The sequence below is a fragment of the Pieris rapae genome, chromosome 18 (assembly GCF_905147795.1).
Source record: "Pieris rapae chromosome 18, ilPieRapa1.1, whole genome shotgun sequence".
Classification (NCBI taxonomy): domain Eukaryota; kingdom Metazoa; phylum Arthropoda; class Insecta; order Lepidoptera; family Pieridae; genus Pieris; species Pieris rapae.
In genome coordinates, this window is record NC_059526.1 from 7376923 (window position 1) to 7398902 (window position 21980).

General features: G+C 32.0%; 2 protein-coding genes across 3 annotated transcripts; both read left to right on the forward strand.

The window, feature by feature from the left end:
- The first annotated feature begins 4972 nt into the window (after positions 1 to 4972).
- On the forward strand, positions 4973 to 6255 carry LOC111000602 (serine protease inhibitor 77Ba-like). The gene has a single exon (XM_022270106.2). It carries the CDS (start codon positions 5051 to 5053, stop codon positions 6221 to 6223), a length of 1173 nt encoding a protein of 390 aa, XP_022125798.2. The 5' UTR covers positions 4973 to 5050; the 3' UTR covers positions 6224 to 6255.
- Positions 6256 to 7438: 1183 nt separating this feature from the next.
- On the forward strand, positions 7439 to 19281 carry LOC111000618 (glycine-rich cell wall structural protein 1.8-like). Of its 2 annotated transcripts, XM_022270132.2 has the most exons (3): positions 7439 to 7488; positions 18161 to 18626; positions 18657 to 19281. In XM_022270132.2, the coding sequence occupies exons 1-3, from the start codon at positions 7477 to 7479 to the stop codon at positions 19133 to 19135; spliced, it is 957 nt and encodes a 318-aa protein (XP_022125824.1). In that variant the 5' UTR covers positions 7439 to 7476; the 3' UTR covers positions 19136 to 19281. The 2 variants fall into 2 exon arrangements, with proteins under 2 accessions (XP_022125824.1, XP_022125823.1); XM_022270131.2 differs by having other exon boundaries at positions 18161 to 19281.
- Positions 19282 to 21980: the final 2699 nt, after the last annotated feature.

Genomic DNA, 21980 nt, shown 5'->3' on the forward strand with positions numbered 1-21980 from the left:
CTGGAGGAAGCCTTAACCCGTGCAGTGGTTTCGATCGACGGTACTGAAGGTAGCTAGGATTTATGTATAAAAAACTTGAGAGGTGTCAAGGGACACCCGGATGGAACGAGTTTAAGAAACAAAGTTCCTTTCGATTAATTAGTGAAGGATTTGTAATATTTTTTTTAAAGTTTTAATAATATTTTTGTATTATTAACAAACATAATGTAATATAAACTTAACCAGTAGGCTCAATTTTAATAATTAGAGTGCCTATTGTGTTTCATTTTGACAACTAATCTGAAGATAGAGACATCTATTGACACCCAAGTACATTTTTTACGAAAAAGTTCCATTCCATCATAGAGATGTCGCTAGCTTCGTCGTTCTTCTTAATTTTTTTCGTCTAGCCCCCTTTCCTAGCCACCGCGCGGTAAGGAACTTCGTTCCAAGAACAAAAAATACATAATATGGTTCCTAGGTTATGCTTTGTATAATATAGGATTTTATTTTTACTTTAGATCAACCACTCGCGTACAACAATAGAATTGGAGCGAAAAATTAAAAGTTAATTGCTATGTAACGAATAAATGTACATTTTCTTTTTCTCTTCCTCTCATAGCCAAGTGGTCATAATAGTTATACTTGAGTATAGTGTTTCAATACAATAACGTAAACTTAATTGACACTTATTTAACATTTCGTCAAATTTTGATATCTAGGTGCTAAAATTTACAAAATTTCACATACATAATTTTAATTTAACAAATTGTTTAAATGATATAGATAACATTGTTCACAGATTAGTTTACCAAAAATAAATTAAACAATTTATTACTTGTACAACATAACTTGTGTTACAAATGTACAAGTAATAACAAAATTACTTTTTTTTCCTGTTTAAATTTAGTTTATACATTACTAATTCATCTATATATATATGTATATTTCCCTTGGCCGCTTTCGCTATTATATTAGTAATCCTGACTTTGTTACGATTGCAAATTTATAATATCTTTTATAACTTTATTGATATATTATTTATATATATAATTCTCTACGTGTGAATGTCACGGAACTCCTCTTAAGCAACTGGACAAATTTAAATGATTTTTTTTTATGTCTTTGGGCGCCCTGGATGGTTTAGATTCACAAATCAGCCTAGGTTATTTATTTATTTTGCAACTAAACATCTGGTTTTTTAATATCCTAATTACTTGAAATATTATGCAGGCTAGTATAACATAAATATATTATGAATATATTATGTTTATACTCAATTGAACACAAAGACATCCTTATCTAACTTGATGGCGTCATTCTAACGAAAAAAATACCGTAATAAGAATATTGGTTTATTATTAACATATTATAAATGTCAAAATACCTATGCTTATTTAAAGAAACAAAACAGCAAAGTATAATATAATTATTCATGAACGTAATAAGGAAGATTTTAATAATAAATATAAACCATCTATTTTTGTATATTATCTGTGTGTGTAATTATGTATGCTATATTTCAATTCCCAGAAATATCGTTGAAAATGTCGCAAGGGACTGGTAAAATGTACGAAATCAACGCGTCTAAAATAATAAATGATATTTTCAGGTTATATGTTTGTCTTATTGTTTTTTGTTATATAATCTACATACCTATATAATTAAATGAGTAATATTATATATAGTTTGTGCAATTATTGTCTACCATATACGACTTAATAAAATCAATTTTTTTATTATTTTAGATGTAGTTTATCTTGTCAGTTGTAGGCTGCCAAGAGGCTCGCAATAAGAACTCATTGTATTCAATGCTTTGCATTTGTCACGCCAACTTATACCTCGCTGTATTGCGATATTAATTCGTTTAAAAACAAATTTGAAATGTCTCGATGTGAATTGTTTAAAAAAGCAACATCTAAAATCACTAAGAAATATTCATCAATATTTTCCAAGTTCCTTCTGCCAAAACTAACCTAGGAGTTCAGGCACCTCTCGTTCGAATTGTTCGCAACTATAACGGATTGAACCCAGCTTATCCGGAGCTGGATATATTCGGTAGTGGGCTGATCGGTTTTAGAAAAAGCATTATTGGTTGCCTTTTTCAAACCCGTAGGTACGCTAACTAGCTACGTACGTAATTCGCTGATTTTGCTGATGATTTTTTTTTCTCTATTTTAAGTACCAACATTCTTTGTAATTTTATTTTATTTTATTGTGTAATATCTTGTTTATGTTTTTAATTGTATTTTTTTAATTCCTATTTTTAGAATAACTTATGTTTACATATATTGTCGTACATATTAGATATAAGATTTTATAAGATTACCAGTAGATTTCGTAATATGTATGATGTTGTAGACTTAATAAATAAATAAAATAAAATAAATATTCATTTGTATATTACCAAAAGAATTAAATGTATAGAACGATAATTCATTTATTTATAAGGGATAAGGCACATTTCAAAAGTGATGTATCGTATGCTGCTACTAAAAACCTTGTCATTCATAATATAGACTAATAAATCTTAAACTAATAAACCTATAAATCGAAATGATAGCGTCTGGTTTTTTCGAAGTCGATTAAAAATATCACATACTCATTATTAAACGTTAAGCAATTTGTAAACAAACTATTATCTGTCACAGTTTCCGAACAAGTATTTTGCTATGTAAACAGTTTTTTTAATATATTTCTATACACAGCTGGATAACGTGAAAATGATAAGACTAGTTCTGTGTTATCACAGGTTTTGTTATATACAGATTTAAACTGGGGTAAAACAGGAAAATCATACCTTAACGGGAGGAGTGCATTAACAATTTATATATAATTTAAAAAAATATATTTTTGATTACTATATAAGTGGTTGAGTGGCTGTCTGGAAGAAATCGCTCGAAAGCGATAAAGCCGCCAGTTGCTTTTCATTAAATTATGTTTAATTTTTTTTTCTTTTATGTAATGCAACGAAGTGTTAATAAATAAAAATATATATACTCTTACACAAGATTTTATTACGTACACTGCTAATTATTACTTTAATTATTGTTTCTACTAAGTATTATTATTAAATTATTTTTCAGCTGTTGTAGTCTCTGGCAGAAAGACCAGCGCTGTGGAAAACCTCAGCATAATCCTGAGCCAGCCAGTTAAAATCTGAACAACACGCATTACACACTCAACGTACGTTGTGTAGAAGGAAACAATATTGTTTTTAATGATTTTTTACGTTTTTCGTTAAAATAAATGTGATGTCAACGTCTATGTTATAAAATAACAAACGACATTAAGGAATTATAAAATTAAGAGTTTAGACCTGTAAGGGTTGTCACGAAATCTATTTTTTATGACAAAATTATTGTTTTGCTTAACTAAGCTAACTATCTGCTCAGCCAACAAGACATCTTTTATCAATTATTGTAAAAACCCAACGTGGGGGTGTTATGGTACCATTGGAATGGCTATTGAGAGATTCAGAGTCTGCTGTAGTCTGTGCAGTATTTTTACCGTAATGTATGCATAACATACTAGGTACTTCAGATATTTTTATATATTATTATAAATCCGCTCATATTCTCAGGAACAGAGGTCTCATCACATAGATTCAGTGGTCTTCACTTCTGTATATAAAAATATAAGTAGTAAATTTAAGCACAATTAATTGATAGGGTGAAATTCTGTATATTCCAAGTTTAATACTTTTTAGGGTTGCCTGGCAAACATCGCTTACTGATAAGTTAGTTTATCTCGTACTTTTAAAGTTTATCTTACTAATATTATAAACGTGAAAGTTTGTAAGTAAGGATGTTTATTACTGTTTCACGTAAAAACTACTGAATAAATGATAAAATAGCTTATATACATGCAGATTTACACATAGGTTATAACTTATAAAAATATTGTGTGAATGGTCTAAAATAGCAAGTAAGTAGGAAAAATAAAGCGTCTGCAAGATATTCTGGCTTGCCAAAACCGATGGAGTTACACATATCTATGTATTGTATGATGGAAATGTTTATCTTAAATAGTCAAATCAAATCAAATCATTTATTCCAGTTAAATAAAATATAAAGATGATTCTAGTTGCCCCTTCCAAAAGGTAGTTTCGTGTGAAGAAGAATGGGCAAGAAACTCAACATGTCTTACTCTTTAAAAATAGAATTTACAATATTTGTATACATTAGTTAAATGATTATATGTGAAGACAAGGTACTGATAGAATAAAACTACTATACAGGTCTATTATTGTATTGTTAGAATACATGTTCCTCACTAATTTATTATATCGAAACCATAGAATATCTAGGTTATTTAAATTTAAATAAAACAAATTTTTAACGGATTGAAGCTATGTATTATTATAAAATTATAATCATTTTATTTTATTTTAATTTTTCCGAGGTTTCGTGTGTTTTACATCGTGCATGGTCACGGTGACCATGGTAACATCGGAAATAAATTCTAATTATGTTAATTAATTATAGGTTTTATAATACATAGCTTCAATCCGTTTTTTCTTTACATGTGTAAAAGTTACGTTAATAAAAGACAATACTATGTTTACGGTAGTTTTCAAGGCCACGCTTATATAAGCTACTCGAAATACTCCGGCACAGACGACTAAATCAAATTATTTGCGACATGTCTATCAGTGCTTAATTTATTACGAATTTTACTTATAATTTTTACGTAAAATTCATCGTATAGCCGAAGATCGAACTCAAAATGTCCGATTAATATTATTAAATTACTATACAAATGACAATTATTAAAAAATATATCACTTAAATATTAATACATAAAAAAACCTCAACTAGAAATAGATACAAAATGTAATTTGTATCATGGTAAATTTTCAGTAAATATTTAAGTTTAAGTTCTATTACACCCTTTGTTTACTCAGCTTATCATAAGAAAACAAAGTCGCGGTCATTGGATAGATAACTTTCCTGGGAGCAAACCCAGTACTCTCTGGGTTTTTACATTTTGCTTAGTAATAATCATCCTGTTACGATACCAATCGATTCAGCGTCAGTTTAGTTTTGAATTTTGTCCAGTCGAAACCACAATGACATTGGCAAATTTAATTTTATTTTTGGGAATATTAGTGTCTTGTCAGTGCTTTAGCGACAGGGAAAATAATTTTACAACTGAATTTTTATACTTTACCCAAATTGAAACCGCTGGCCACGCGGCGGTGTCACCTTATGGTATTTGGAATATGTTGAGTCAAGTAAAATTACTTACCGCGGGGAACACGAAGAAGCAACTGCAGCGAGCCCTCTTTTTGCCAAAGAGTTGTATAGAGTTGAGTTATGGTTTGAAAAACTTGAGCGATGTTATTCTAGGCTCTAACACCGGAAATACTACATTATTTAGCCGAAATTATGTGGTAATTGATGAAAATTTATTGTTAAATTATATAGACTTCGAAAGAGATGTTAATGTTCTGGGCATGAATATTATACCACTTGATCTACATGAACGAGACTCGGCTGTAATAGTTGCTAATAGATTAATGTATGATGAAGGACAGGAAGTATCAGAATCATTTCAAATACCAGAACTTATCAAAACAGGTGAAGTTGATCTGAATGGGATGACGTTAGCAAATGTAAATAGGTTCCATCAAGTTTGGAGAAACAAGTTCACGAGTGTCAGAGTTGAAAAGTTTTATAATGAGAAAAGTCGCCCAATCGGTAAAGTGAATATGATGTTTCAAAAAGTTAATGCTGCGTGTGCAAACATTAAACCACTGGAATCACAAGTATTAGAATTGCCGTATGGAGACGATGGCAAATATGCCATGCTGTTGATAAAGCCATACCCAAATATAAAGGTGAACGATGTCTTTGAGAAGATGACAAAATTCACGTATGGACAAATACAAAATATATTAAATATACAGCCCCCTACAGTCGTTAACGTAAAACTGCCAAGATTCAAGATAAGCACAGATTACGCCCTAAATGTACCGCTTAACAAGATGGGTGTGTTCGATTTGTTTGAGAAGAAGTATTCAGAGTTTTACGGTGTTTCTCAGAATAGTTTGTTTGTTCAGACTATCGTACAACATGTTTCTATGGTGGTAAATGAATTTGGTTTACGTACAGCTGAGGTACTGCCGGCTAGAAGGTGGGTGAAGTTCACCGCTGATAAGCCCTTCTTGTATTTTGTCATTGAAAAGACTACAGATATAATTGTTGTAGGCGGAGTGTATTCGGAGCCAACAATTTATTAAATTGTACCAGTTAATAAATGAATTAAGATTTTGTTAATTTTTTTATTTATTTTATCAGTTTTCCTTAATTTACATGAAATAATTACTACGGTAACGTACGTAATTAATACGTTAATTAGATATATACATATCTAATTAACGTTAATTGACCACCTTAATATCTTATCAAATATATTTGGTACCGAATTAATTTAATCAAATTGGGGAAAAATGTGCAAAATTTGTTTTCCGCGTGAAGTACTGATATCAAATTAATTGAATACTTTAATAGCTTCAGAATGAATATATAACATTGGTCTGTCGGAGTAAAAATTTAAAAATTAATCGAGAAAAAAATACAATCTCAACTAAAAGGTAACCTTAACATAATAGTTTAAACCCGCGCTTGGCGTTGTGGGTTCAATTTCGGTTGTGAATGATTTTTACTTTGAGCGCAATTAACAATTTAAATTATTTGCTAAGGTAATCGGAAAAATAGGGCTGTTATTAAACTATAATACCACGACATGAAAGTCAAGTCAATGAAATTAAACACTTTAAAATCTCTCGAGTAATTCTTTTTAACGATATTTCTTTACGAATGTTATAAATCTATACGCTCAACTTTTTAATATCTAAAAATAATTTGCTAATGAGTAATTCAAGTAAAGCGTCATCTTGTTAATATTTTTGTAACTAATATAAGTAAGTGTATTTCATTGCGTAGAAAGGTTGATATTATAAAATATTATTGTGGAGAACAGCGCCACCTAGTAATTCTGCTGGTAACTAATACAACTGAATACTTGAAATGAACAAAAAGCGTACTTTATAACAAGCCTTATAGATGGCATATTATAAAAACTTTTTATTAGTAATATTATTCTGTGTATTTTTTGACCGCAGAGGGAGCGGATTTAATTGTTTACGCATTTCAACCCTCGTCTGAATTACTCTTAAACACTATTTTCGTATAAATGTCGCATTTTTAACGTATTGTATGAAAACCGCAAAAACCGCAAGCTTAAATAGCTTAGCTTAGCTTAATAAACCAAGCGGAACTAATTAATTAAACAATCCAAAAAAGGCATTCAAAACTTTATTAACAAAGAATCTCAAAATCTATACACTTACAATTTGAATCGATCTTTCTAAAAAACTTCATTAACAACTCAGAAGACTTTTACCACTTACTTCCGATCTCTATAAAAACAAAATGCATCTATTGGTAGGCAACATTACGATTGAGGAACGCGGACACTAAGCATTACAACATGAAGACTTTTGTAAGTAATTTTTATTTATATTATGTGAAAGTGCAGTGCGGGTTTGAGTCCCTCCCTATATTAAACATAACGAAACAAATTTCTATAATTGTAAACTCCTTTCGATTTTAATATCTCTCATGTCAATAAATAACTCCAAAAGAGTTGTTCTTCCAAAGAATTGACTCTTGCCATTTAAGGAGTTATTTGTTTCCAAAATTAATAATCGTGCAAAACCAGGACACAAAGTTATAAATATATGTTAGTGATTAATAATAATAGTAATTTTTTGTTAGATTTTTGTGTATTCGTGCGAAATAACATGACAATACGGTCATAATATCAACTGCAAATATATCATGTATAACTTGCAAAAAATCATCTTACAATTTGACATATGTCAAAACTAGCTTATCAGTAACGTACAATAGTTATTATTTTTAATTGTCATATGTCAAATCCAAGACATTTTTGTCAGACGGCAGTCACTCTTAGCGGTAAGTCTCGTTTCAACGGCCTTAGTGCTCTATGATTTATGGTGCTTCGCGTGTAATTTGCACTAGTATTCCTCAATCATCACTGAAAACGCGTACACCATTATAAACTTGCATAATCAAAATAAGGTTCAAATTTAGAACTATTCAACGAAATGTTACCTTCGTGTAGTTACGTACAGTGTAATTTAAGTTCAATTGCCAGCGACTCTGTTTTGGGTTAGCTAACAGTGGTATATTTAAACTAACGTCCAGATCCTATAACAACATTTCACAGCAAATTTCATACCTCTTCTTGTCTAAATTCATCTTTATTGATAGCGCTAAATTTTTTTTATCATTTTGACAATACAATATGTGTAGTATATTGCTTGCATTAGGCAAGGACATAATATTACATAACCCACGGGATGCTTATATTTTGCGAAAAAAATAAATTGTTATCTAAGTAATAGTTAAGTTATTATTATCAAGTAAACATAGCAAACGAAATGAAATTTAATTTCAATATTAATGCGTATTAGAGCAGTATTGGCCTAGTGGCTTCGGCGTGCGACTCTCTTACCTGAGGTCGTAGGTTCGATACCCGGCTGTGCACCAATGGATTTTCTTTCTATGTGCGCATTTAACATTTGCTCGAACGGTGAAGGAAAACATCGCGAGGAAACCGATATGTCTTAGTCTCAAACAGTCGACGTCGTGTGTCAGGCACTGGAGGCTGATCACCTACTTGCCTATTAGATTTTAAAATGTATTATACATATTTAATGTAACAGATTCAGAAATCTGAGGCCAAGACCTAAAGAGGTTGCAGCGCCACTGATTTTTTTAAATTTATTATTGTGTATTAACCAGTCATACCAGAAGATACATTCAAAACTATACCAAACTTCTTCACAAAACATTATTATGTACTTGTCTTGTTAAAACTATATCTAAGTACTGTTAGAAAACGCACGCAACTTGAGCAAATATCGACTTAAAGTTAAATTAGCTGGCTTGTTTTACAAAGATTTCATCAACCACTGAAGTGCCAACTAAGAATATGGAAACGCATTATTAATAGCATCGCAATGGCTGAATATGTTCTAATATACTAGAAATAAGGCAGTCATCTCGCTACGTTTTTTTTGAAAGAAGTTAATTCTAATTACTAAACATAATATATCTACCAAAAATCATCACAGGCGTATTGGACAAGCTTTCACTGCTACTATTTCTCGAATGTCACACAGGTTATATTATTATTATTGCTACCGTATACGGTTCTGTTTTTAGGTAGATGTATTTTTATAGCACATGGGGCGGACGTGTAGGAGGCTCATCTGATGTTAAGTTACACCGCCGCCCATGGACACTCTCCATTCCAAAGCCTCTTTGATTTTAAGCCAGCCTGTTAAAAATTCCTACTTTCTTGAAAATGAATATATTTTATATGAAGTTAAACTTACCGCATGTTATGTATTTATGAAGCTGCTTAATGTTCATTAATTCTGTGTCAAAGTGTAGGTTTGATTCTTATAAATTTATTCTGTAGAACCTGAAGTTGATTAAATTTACTAGTTTTATACCTGATACTTCTATCATCAAGAAGAGAGCGTACCAATTCTTAAGAAGTCGGCAACGAACTCGCGAGCCCTCTGGCATTGAGAGTGGCCATGGGGGGCATGCTCACCTGATGCTAAGTTCCTGCCCGTTTGCCCCATGTTCTATAAAAAACCCTTTTTAAGGAATTTAAAAGAACCTTTAACTTTTGTAGTATTTCTTTTTTTGGAAGTAATACGACGTTGCCTAATTATTTAAGTACGTAATATCTCATCGCAATTTCATGCAAAATCTAAATTAAAAAAAAATCAGTGGCACTACAACCTCTTTAGGTCTCGTCCTAATCCGTAATCTGTTTCATGATAAATTTATAAATCTAATAGGCAAGTCTTCCAGGCAACCTCTTTTTGCTTTAATAAAATCAATATGTGTTAATTTTATTTTCAATGATATTAGATCAAAGCTATATAAATTATTAATTTCAGTAATGTTCTATGTGTTTTAGGACATCCAAATGTAAAACTGTTTTTATTTTTATAAAAACAAAAAAATGAGGGTTTAATGTGATTTCTTAAATTTTTTAATATAAAATATCAGGATAGGAAAAAAAACGTGTCTGTACTTCTAAACACGCGTTGGAATGAACGCGTAACAAAATAAAATCTTTTCAAAAAAAAATTCTTCTTTTGTAGAAAAAACGACACTAACAATAGAAAAAAACTAAAACATTGACTATAGCTACTTTCAACGTATCGGTTTTTCGTGACGGTGGCCGCGCGCATTGTAAAAATTTACTCCCATCAATTTAAGAAGTATAACTTCAAAAAGATAATTGAACAAACATTCATGTTCTGTAAATACTGTTTAATGTTCTGTGCATGTCATTAAGTCATCCTTTCCGACACTTTTATGACTCATTGTTAGTACTTTCACTTACAATCTAGACTTAACAATTATTTATGTAATAAGTGTATCAAATTGTATTAATTAACAGCCTTGTCTAGTAGTTAGACCCGGAATTTGCTACATGCTTGATATTCCTTTGGGTTATGATATATGTATGACTATATGATATAATTTAATAAATTTGCGATAGATTCGAATATAAAAGAATAGACTTTGACCTTTCCTGGAGTTTTTTAAATTACTAAAGTTAACCTATAAATGGTATGCGAATAATACTAAAAAAAAACACAGGCACTCACTTGAGGTCTGAGCCTCAAATTTATGTATCTTTCATGATTATTTGTCAATCTAATAGGCAAGTAGGTAATAGTAGTAGCAAGTAGGCTGTCGACTTTTTGGGGTTAGGAAACCACTGTGTTTTCCTTCACTGTTCCGGCGAATGGTAATTAAATGCGCACGGGGATCGAACCTACGGCCTGAAGGACGAGAATCGCACGCTGAAAACACTAGGCCAACATGCTCTATGCTCATAAAAATATAAATTCAATTCTTATGTTATGTCTAGGTTCTGATATTCACATATTTTTCATATGTAATGAAACAGTTTCATTCTACTTTGTAGACTTATTGACTTAATGAGTCATTAGTAAACCATCGTGTCACAACATAAATTACAAAACTATACACGCTAAAATAACCCACATTCCTTGGTAATAAAGGCGAAGATAGTTTGGTATAAATAGTCGTTGTAAGTGAACATTTGTGTCGGCATATTAGCCAGGAGCTTAGTACTGATGAGAGCGGCATTAGTATTCATGTGGAGGCAATTCCGTGCTCGATAACTAGTTCATTAATAGTGAAGGGTGGTTATGTCTATAACCGCACGATAGTTTCGCTATTTGCGGTTTTATTATCTATGAATGGGAATGATAGGGATTGTAAACTATTTTTTTTCCAGCTTTATATTAGGTAGATTACGTACTTATGTATTGAAGCATGTGTAAAGCGCCACACATGATTAAACACAATCATACTTCAATATCTAGGTTCAAGATTAAAATTTTCTGTGATCGTAGGTTTTAACTGTTTTTGAAATACATATTATCTATATCTGCGGATTTTTATTTTGTTTTTTTTTTTTTAAATATACAATGCTTTGTAAGTTTTCAAATACGGTTAAAACCGTTATCGACGACATCGTTAAGAACAACATACCGGTTATATTGACCAACATCAATGGTCCCGGCTGAATTCTTCTGTATTAGGTTCTTAATAAATATGTTATCGGCTATTACGACTATCGGTTATAACGACTAAATATGAGTAGTCCCTTCAATGTCGTTATAACAGATTTTGACTATATTTCTTGCTTTTTTTTAAATGGCAATTGTTATAAATTTATGCCAGTTTCATGTTAAAGCTAGGGAAACATAAACGAAGTCACCCGCGCTTTTCCTCCAAGTTCTTCTCTTTTACACGTTTGTAAGGAGCTGCAACCATTCTATTTCTTGCTTAACTTTTAAAGTAGTTTAGGTTATAGGTTATATACAAGGTTTACGGGTTCGAATCCGGGGTACAACCAAAGAACTATTTTTGTCACTGCGTAAACACAATGACATCTTGGTCTTTACTTGATCTGGACTCTAATGGATTGTTAATTATCTTACTTGGTTACGGTAAAAATCCACTTCCAAAAGACACTACAACGAAGACTGTAATTGAATCTCAGATCTTATCGTCATATGCTATGGTACCTGAGGCTCTATTTCAAAGTTTAGAAGGCAAAAACAATTTTAGGATTTGGTCAGACAACTAAATCAGTTATAAATTTGCATCACTACCGATACTCCAAAGCCCTTTGAGCCGCTGAAATCCCCTCTTCACATGTATTTATGCGTTTATTAATACTCCGGCGAACTACGAGTATAAACGTCTTTACCATCAAAAAAAACCAACTGAGCGAAAGCTTTCGGAATAGTCGGAAGTCGATTGAACGATTACTCCGCCGTTTAGATGTAGTCGATTGAATATTGGTCCACAAATTCAATTTCTACGTATTTGCTCATGTCTTAGTGATGTGTATAACTGTTGGTATCGATTAATTTATTTATACTTCGTTGCATTACAATATAAAAATTGAACATAGTTAAATGAAAAAGAGAGCAACTGGCGGCCTTATCGCTTTCGAGCGATCTCTTCCAGGCAACCACTGTGAGTAATAAAAAAATTTATTAAAGTAGGCGAGAAGTGCAAAAATACATATTACATACAGTTATTAAGAAGAGAGTAAACAGGAACAAAAAAAAAAACAAAATAAACTAAACTGATACTGGATCCGTGAAAAACAAAAAGTAAATAGTTAAGTCATACTTTCTGTAGAATCTTTGTGTTGAGATCAAGAATAATCTATTAGAAAAAGTCTATGTAAGTTTATGTGTATGCCGATTTTCTTACACGTTAACCCGTATGTTATATTAATAAATAATATAAAAAGTTATTTTTTTATGCTTTAAAAGCAAAATTGAGTTATAATATTCCCTAAAGCTTTCTTCGTATAAAATATGTTCTTAATATTTTTCTAAAATGTATGTAAAAATATTTGTGAATTAATTTCACGTTTACATTAGAAGAATACTTATTTTTTGGAGCTTAGCGGATTACGAAGACTCTTTTTATGCGTCACTAAGCTGATTCTGTAGCTTCGTAAAGATAATATTCACTGAAAAGTGCTCTAATAAATCTTTTATTTTGGATTTATAACTACGCATTTGTCTTTTTAACATATCATGAAATTATTATATAGACTGTGATTTCGTTTAAGAGCAGTGTTGGCCTAGTGGCTTCAGCGTGCGACTCTCATACCTGAGGTCGTAGGTTCGATCCCCGGCTGTGTTTGGAGTTCAATGGAGTTTCTATGTGCGCATTTAACATTTGCTCGAACGGTGAGAAAACCGACATATCTTAGGCCCAAAAAGTCGAAGGCGTGTGTCAGGCACTGGAGGCTGATCACCTTCTTCCCTATTTGATTAAAAAAAATAATCATCACACAGAAATCTGAGGCCGAGACCTAAAGAGGTTGTGGCGCCACAGATTTTTTTTTATTTCGTTTAAAACATTTTATTAAGGCTGATTATGAGATGATATGGGAAATATCTCTAGGTGTGACTAGAGATATTTTTTGTCGAATATGGAGTAAGAAAGCCTTATAGATTCGGAAAAATCTGAACGAGGCTTTTAGGTGAAGGAGTTCTGATAAATGGTATTGAAGGAAGTTAAGAAATTAGGAAAACAAATCTATTCATTCAACATTTGTAATAAATTAGGAAAACAAATCTAAACTTTTCATTCAACATTTGTAAGAATTTGAAATACCTATACGTATGTTATTAATATTATTATATATTAAAATAAAATCATATATACATAAAAATTTCAAAGAGTACGTTAGTTGTAAGTAACACAATGTTATATGTATATCGTATAGTGTTATATGTTAAATTATAATGTTATATGTATATCGTATTTTAAATCGTGCAAGTATAATTACTGTATATACGGCAAATAGACTCACTTAAGTAAATTATATTTGTCATACTTGAACTAAATCGAGCAGTTGTTTATTTTTCTTTAATCAAACCTCGAGCATTATTTTAAAGATGTAAATAGGTAATTAAACAAATAATAATTCAAAATTAGAATTTCTTGAAATACAGACAACATTCATTTTACCTAGTACAACATAATTCTACAGTGAAAAATTGTAAAGTTCCTCAGGGATAAAGCTATAGTGTCGGGTAACGAGTTTAAAATTGCAGTGGCTTTGGGTTTTCTAGACTTTGAAATTTAGCATCTGCGTTATGAAAGTGTTAAATTTATGACTCGAAGTTTTCATATATTTTATTTACATTATTATCTTCCCAACTAAATGCATTATTTGCGCATTTTTCAAGGCAGTTTTTGTCGGGCACCACCACTTTGTGGAATCAGCTGCCCACCGAAGTATTTCCGAACCAATTCGACTTGGGGTCCTTCAAGAAAAGAGCGTACCAATTCTTAAAAGGCCGGCAACGCACTCGCGAGCCCTCTAGCATCGAGAGTGTCCATGGCCGGCGGTATCACTTAACAGCAGGTGAGCCTCCTGCCCGTTTGCCCCCTGTTCTATAAAAAATATTTATTTTTAAATAATTTATCACTTATTAGGACCTTTTCATAGGACCTAAAGCTGTTAAAGACGAATTAATCTAGTATTCACCGGATTTCTAATAACGTGTGTAAATAATGTTTATTATTAATAATCTAAGACCAGATCTTACAATCACAGTGTAGTATCGAAAATATAGAACATCACTATCGATTCGTTTCAATGGCTTATTTACAAATCTTTCTCGTGTTTGTGCGATGGATTCAAATATTTGGCAAGTTTTCAGTTATTATGATATAAAGGCATACACGGAGAAAATGAAAACGAATTTGTTAGACAATTTTTTGTATGAACATTTTGTTTCTACTTTTTATATTTGCGTAGATAATTTTCTGTTCTATAAAAAAAAACTTTAATTGCGACTAGAAAGAAGTAATTGATTTAAAATGCAATCTGAATTGAAAAATAGTTACTTCTTTGGATATAGATAAAAATAAATACAAAAATCAGTGACCACCTTTCTAGGTTAGGGCCTCAAATGTTTGAATCTGTCATTTTTTTATTTTTTTTTTATTGATAAAGTTTGGCTCGACACACTGATACATTGGTAAAAACAAACACAAAATACAATTTTTAATGTGACTAGCACTTAGAGGAAAACATGACATTCATTTAGAGCACATACAAATATCAATCGAAACCATTATATATTATTTTATTCAATTATAATTATAACAAAACAAACATCACAAAAAATTAAACAAACATCGATTTTAAAGTGTGAGGGGAGCAGCTATGGATATCCAGACCTATCATGATCATTTGTCAATTGAATAGGCAAGTAGGCGATTAGCCTCCTGTGCCTGACACACGCGACGATTGGTAAGGCAAGCCGGTTTCTTCCCTATCTTTTCCTTCAGCGTTCGAGCGAATATTAAATGAACACATTGAAAGAAAGACCAATGGTCTACAGCCGGCGTTCGCTGTGTGTGTAGTATTTATATCTATGAAAATACATTTGCGGTCGGAAGCAGTAGAGGTATTTGAGATACGGCTCACATCATCACTGATATTGGGACTGGGAGGCAAATACCCACTGAAACGTTTACGGGCGGCAGCCTTGTAGAAACAATTCTACGATGCTAGACGATCCGGGATCGCTCTCGCATTCTTCCGGGACATTGAGCCTACCAGTATATAATTTGACTTAGTGCATAACGGTAAAAACATTGTAAGGTTTGCGTTTCCGATAGTGAATGTCCTTCAGCTTTCACTTTATCTAGATAAACTAGTTAACTATTATGTGAAAGTACCTTCGTTTAATGAGTAATGTTGAACCGTTTAATCGTAAATGAGAGATGTTGGCGATTTAAAATCCGTCACCGTTAACATTAACTTATGATCTGGCCTTTTAACAGTTTAAGGGCCTGTTTCACAATGTCCGGATAAGTTCCAAATAAGCTATTTATTACTGATTGGTAGGATAAACAGTATTTTTGCGTTACACGACTGTCAGATAGCGCTATTCGTCATGATATGTGAAGTATCTTATACGGAACTTTTATCTTGCATACATTGTGAAACAGGCCCTAAATCAATGTTCATTATGCATACAAATCGCGGAATGTAGTGCTTACTTTTATGACAACAAGTAAAAACATACGAAAATTCTCTACAATTATGATTTTATATTTATATATGTGTATATGTGTACATGGGATTTATAGAATAATTATAATAACACAACCTTTTATTCGGTTATAAAGTAATTATAATATTAATGGATGACTCTGCGTATGAACCCTCACTACCCTTGGATAAAAGGGAAATGATTATCTACAATTTGTTTAATACATTGAAATGCAGATATGTCATAATGATTTTATATAGAAAATGAAACGTGGCTAGTGGTTTATTAACTGAGAATAAAGTATTTTCAATATTTTTTCTTAATAATTAATAAACATAATTATGATTGATTTTATGCACTATTTTATCTATTAAATTGGGATTGAAGAAATATGAATGGCACAAAATGGCACCTGTATTGGAACATTCCAAAGAGGACAGAAATTTAATGCCTCCGAGAAAAAAGTATTATAAACTTGTGACACAAATTTCGTAAAATTGGTAATAATAATAATATATTGTTAGAAAGGCAAGATTATGTTTCCAATTTTATTGTTCTACTTTTAAACTTTTGCAAAAAATCTTTCTGATACTCCAAATTCAAGTATGATGAACCAAACTAATTTATTTTAATTATTTTATATTTAAAGTAAGTTCTAAATTTATAAGATATTCATAAATCAAATATTACGCGGGTATTTTTTTTAATCAGCGTGTATTTTAAAATCACACAACGTTCAATGTACGGAAATGAATATTGGCCGAAAATAGAGAAAAGACAGATCACGGTTGACCGACTTTGTAACAATAGATAATAGAATGAAATTATATAACCATCAACTCTGCTCTAGTATCGTTAAGTATTTTAGTATTCACTGCGCCAATAAGAAGGAGTTTTATTTCATTAAGTATTGTAACTATAAACTCTCTTCCCACAAAAATAATAATTAGCATATTATGTTATTGATAATAATTACACCAGATTTTATATAAAAACAATCTATTCTAAATAATAGACGATATGAGGAGGATAAGAGAAGATCTATTCTAAATTATAGAATATGAAAAAATATTTAACCTGTAAAATCATAGAGGCCATAATTTATGCCGTATTTACTACTATATAATATTTATTTAGGCCATGTAAATGTTCAATAATGTATAAAAATAGTAATCAATAAAACTAAGGCAAAACAAGTATATATATATATATATATATATATATATATATATATATATATATATATATATATATATATAAATATAGCGATAGCTTAAATGTATCTTACATAAGCGGTAAAGATGCAAGTGAATGTACGTGAAAGTATGAACTTTTTTGCAAATAAAACTGGACTGGAGTGCTCACATAATCTCTGGTCAGTGTAATAACATAATTGCGGCTACTCTGTGGTATGAAACAGGAAATGAATTATCATGAATTTCAAGGTCGAAAATCGAACATGTTTAAATTTGGAATGCATTTTGAGACAAAGAAAAATATTGTTGATTTATGTTATAATTGATTCATAAATATACTTTCGTATTTATTAGATTGAATAGCAATTAATAAATTACAGTAAATTTGTGTAAGTAATTTAATGTTGGAACTAACAATGTTAATTTGAAACCACTTTCGGGAGCTGGATATTTTTCCACACAATTTTTCACCATTCTCATATGCCGTAAATTAAAAACTTTTATAAAATTGTTACTTCTACTGGCATTTTAATGCGATCCATTTTAACAAGTTAAGCGGATCTCGGGATTCTCTCGTTAAATATAATATTTTTTAGGTGAAGCGAACAACAGCTTGTTTCATATTTTGCCTCCGATGTTTTTAAGTGCAATAAATTCCATCTTAATAAGGCGCTTTAAACCTAATTTATAGATTACCAACTTATGAATTTGGTGCAGAACAAATAGTTTTGTTACCAGTTACGTAATAGATAAGGGATTTATAATTGTTTGCTTTTTTCAGATTTGTTTGGTGGCTTTAGCAGTCACATGTCACGCTGGTTATGATAGCCTCGACAATGGAGGACACAACCAGGATGGCGGTTACCAGTATACAGCTCCAGGAGGAAACGACTTCTCCAGCCAGGGGCATGATATCGCACAAGGCCAAAGTTTCGGTCATGATATTTCTGGACAAGGAAATGACTTCTCAGGTGGACAGGGACATGACATCTCTGGTGGACAGGGACACGACTTTTCAGGTGGGCAAGGACATGACTTCTCAGGAGGGCAGAGTCACGGCTTCTTGGGTGGACAGGGACACGATTTTTCTGGAGGACAAGGTAATGACTATACTGTTGCGCTAACGGGACATGGTCAACATTTGGGCCAAAATCAATTTGGTTTAGGCCAAGGACATGGACCTTTACTGAATAATTTTGGAGGTGATAGCTACCTTCAAGCCGCTCACGATCTTGGAGGCCATCAAAGCTTCAGCGGTTCTGATGGAGGCCATCAAGGCTTCAGCGGTTCTGATGGAGGCCAGCAAGGGTATGGGCACAGCCAGGGATTCCTCCTAGAAGATGGAGGCCACGATTTCGGACATGGAGGCTACGATTTGGGTAACGTTGAAGCTATACCAGTTGGTGAGCATACCGATGAGGAGCACCCAGTTGAAGTGCCATTGTACAAGCATGTGACTGTACCAATCCACAAGCCATTACATATCAACGTGCCCAAACCTATCTTAGTTGGAGTACCACAGCCATACCCAGTTAAAGTGCCAGTACACAAGCCTGTTGCGGTACCCGTTGAGACTGAAATTTCGATTCCCATTGAAAAGCCGGTACCTTACCCAGTTGTGAAGCACGTCCCATATCCTGTGGAAAAACATGTGCCAATCAGAATAGAGAAAACCGTCACAGTTCACGTACCACAACCCTACCCAGTGAAGATTCCCGTATATAAAACGATTCACCACCACAAAGGGCATCATTAAATGATTTTTTGATCGATATTGAGCCTTGTAAATATTAAATTTAAGTCATTTTCAACTGTCTTCATGTTGTAGTTGATTTATTTATTTTGTTGTTGATTGTATGTTGTTATTGTTGTATTATTGTGTATAAATGTTGTTGCTTATTACATGTGTTTCATTTTTGAGAACCGTCAGAAGTCTTATCATAAAAAATTACAAGCTCGATTTATCAGGTTTCTCCTGTTAAACCGTGACTCATTCTTTGGTCATAGTAATTACTAAAGTCTTCTTTTTAATCTATGCAATGTACACGTCATTTATATTAGCGCAATGTAAAGTGATTGAACCCTATTTGAAGGAAAAAAAGCGCATTTTTGTGTTTAATAAACTCCGACTACAATTTTGCTGTCAAATCTCAGTATCTGTTTTGTTATAATTACATTTTCTAGTTGGCTATTAGATGAAGTGTCTTCTGTGTCGTCGAATTGTTGGGTCTTAGCCATGCCTGTGTCCTCGCGGTGTTTTGCCACCATAGATTAAATGTAAATAATGTACACTAATACCTACATATTACTACAGGATCGGACAGACGTTGTCGACTTACATACAAAAAGATTCTAAAAATATAAATCATTGACTCCAATTGAACACACAAAAAATATCATCAAAGTCTGTCCAGTTGTTTAGGAGTTTAATTACGAACACATGATTTATACATATACCAGCTGCTGGATTGCTGTATAGATAAATAACCTAGATATCGACTGCAGTGCCATCTGCCGGGCTGATTTGTAAACCTAAACGGGGGCGGCACCCAAACGCATAAAAAAATCAGTTAATTAAATATTCAGGAAGCTAGGAGCGTTTGTCTCCCTTATACTTAGTACTCTCCGTAAATCGGTTAAAAATTGCCTTTAGGCTTTCTCTTCCTTTTATTGATCGCCATATAAGCTATTATTATTACTAGGTTATGAATCCTCGAAACCAGAGAGGCATAACATTGCACATTGCACATGCAAAATAAGTGAAAGTCAAAAATGAAATTTAATGAATGTAAGTTAAATAAATGAAAGTCAATTCTAAGTCGACACAGTTATTTCAGAAATCTTTTATATTTTAAGTAAAAATAAAAGTTTACCCAAAACTTCTGTAAATTAGGTAGAGCTATTCAACATTAATTTTCGTTCAAGAAGCGAACTGAAGTAATTTGAATTTGAATTTACAATTCATATGAAGTTCTTATTATTGTTTAAAATATGGTAATTTATATCTCATATTCCTTATAAATTTTAATTTAACACTGTCGAGATAATATAGTGGATTATGTGCCAATAGGTTAGATTTCTGAGTAAAATATGCATCAACTGTAAAAAAAACATAAATATTAACTTTTTTTAGAAGTACTTAAAATCTTCTTTTGATAATTTATCTTCTGCCTCGTAATTTCGCTATTTAATATGTTTATATATTAATTCACATCCTTTGTTTGTTTTATACCTCTCCTTTTTTGTTAGGTAATTATTTATGCACTTCTTGTACTTTACCCTCTGTAGGTGTTTCTTTTTTATTGATCTATACTTTGCTGAAAGAAATCGATTGTTAGATAATACCGCCCGTTGCGTAATAACTTATGTAACCTACTTTTTATATGTATTTTTTGTATAAGGAAGTGTAAAAATGTTGTGTAATACAAAATTAATAATTTTTAACAAGTGTCCATGTTTTCTACTAAATCATATTTTAAACATTAATTAACTTTTTTAACAAAATATAATTTATTATTATGAACATAATTCAATGGCAATTCACATTCTAAAAGAACAGTCAGCTATTGAGCTGCCACCACTCTTAAATTGCCAAGTTTAAAAAAGTGTTGGTGAGAATCGCTGACGATGGTACTCTGTAGATTAAGCATATCTCTCAGCATACGCCAACGCTGTAATATATCGATATCTGTTGTTCTAATGTAACAATTCCGGGATCATGCTTTCAAATGTCATAAATATAATAGAATTTTTTATAATGTCCTTTTCTATTCAAAGTCAAAACCAAGAACCCGCTTTAATTATACTGTGGCTGTAAAAATCTAATCACCAAGTTGAAAGTACAATACGCGAGGGACCTGTATCTCAAGGTAAGGAGGTTAAATAAAATATAAATATATTCGAGTAAATAGGATTGTATAAAAATTCCACTGACCTCACTCAAAGGCTAGTAACGCACCCACTAAGGATGGGTGTCTATCGGTTGTGATAACTGCCCTTTTTGGGTGTCACGAAGGCCCGCTTGCGTCCCTATTATATATAAAACAAAAAAATAATAATACACGGCCTGTACGGAGTGGCCTCCTTCAAATTCTTCCTTTTGTTTTACGTGCTACCTCTTTTATTTCATCTTCCCAGCTTTCTACTGAGCGTCCTCTCTTTTTTCTTCCCAATGGGCCATTCTAGGTATTTTCGATCCACCTGTCATTACAAACGCGTGCTATGTTCCCATTTAAAGTTGTCCGAGTTTGTTACCACGTCTGCTATTTTTGTAAGGCTTCGTATTACACGGTTTTACACTTTGTGTTTAATTTCCAACCGAAGGTGAAGAAATGCTATATTGCTTGTTAATTTTTGGCAGGCGTTTATAATCTATCAATATTAAAAACGCCTGAATTGGTTTAAACATGTTACGAAACCTATTTGCAATGAATATTCAATACGCGTTAACAAAAATATAAACAAGGATGTCAACATAGCCATTATCTGGAAAAACGTATCAGGGAAATTGTTATTTATTTTGCCTTATATGTGGGGTGACCATATTATGCTATTAGTGGCGCAACAACCAGTAAGGTCTGGGCATCTGATTTCTGTTTAAA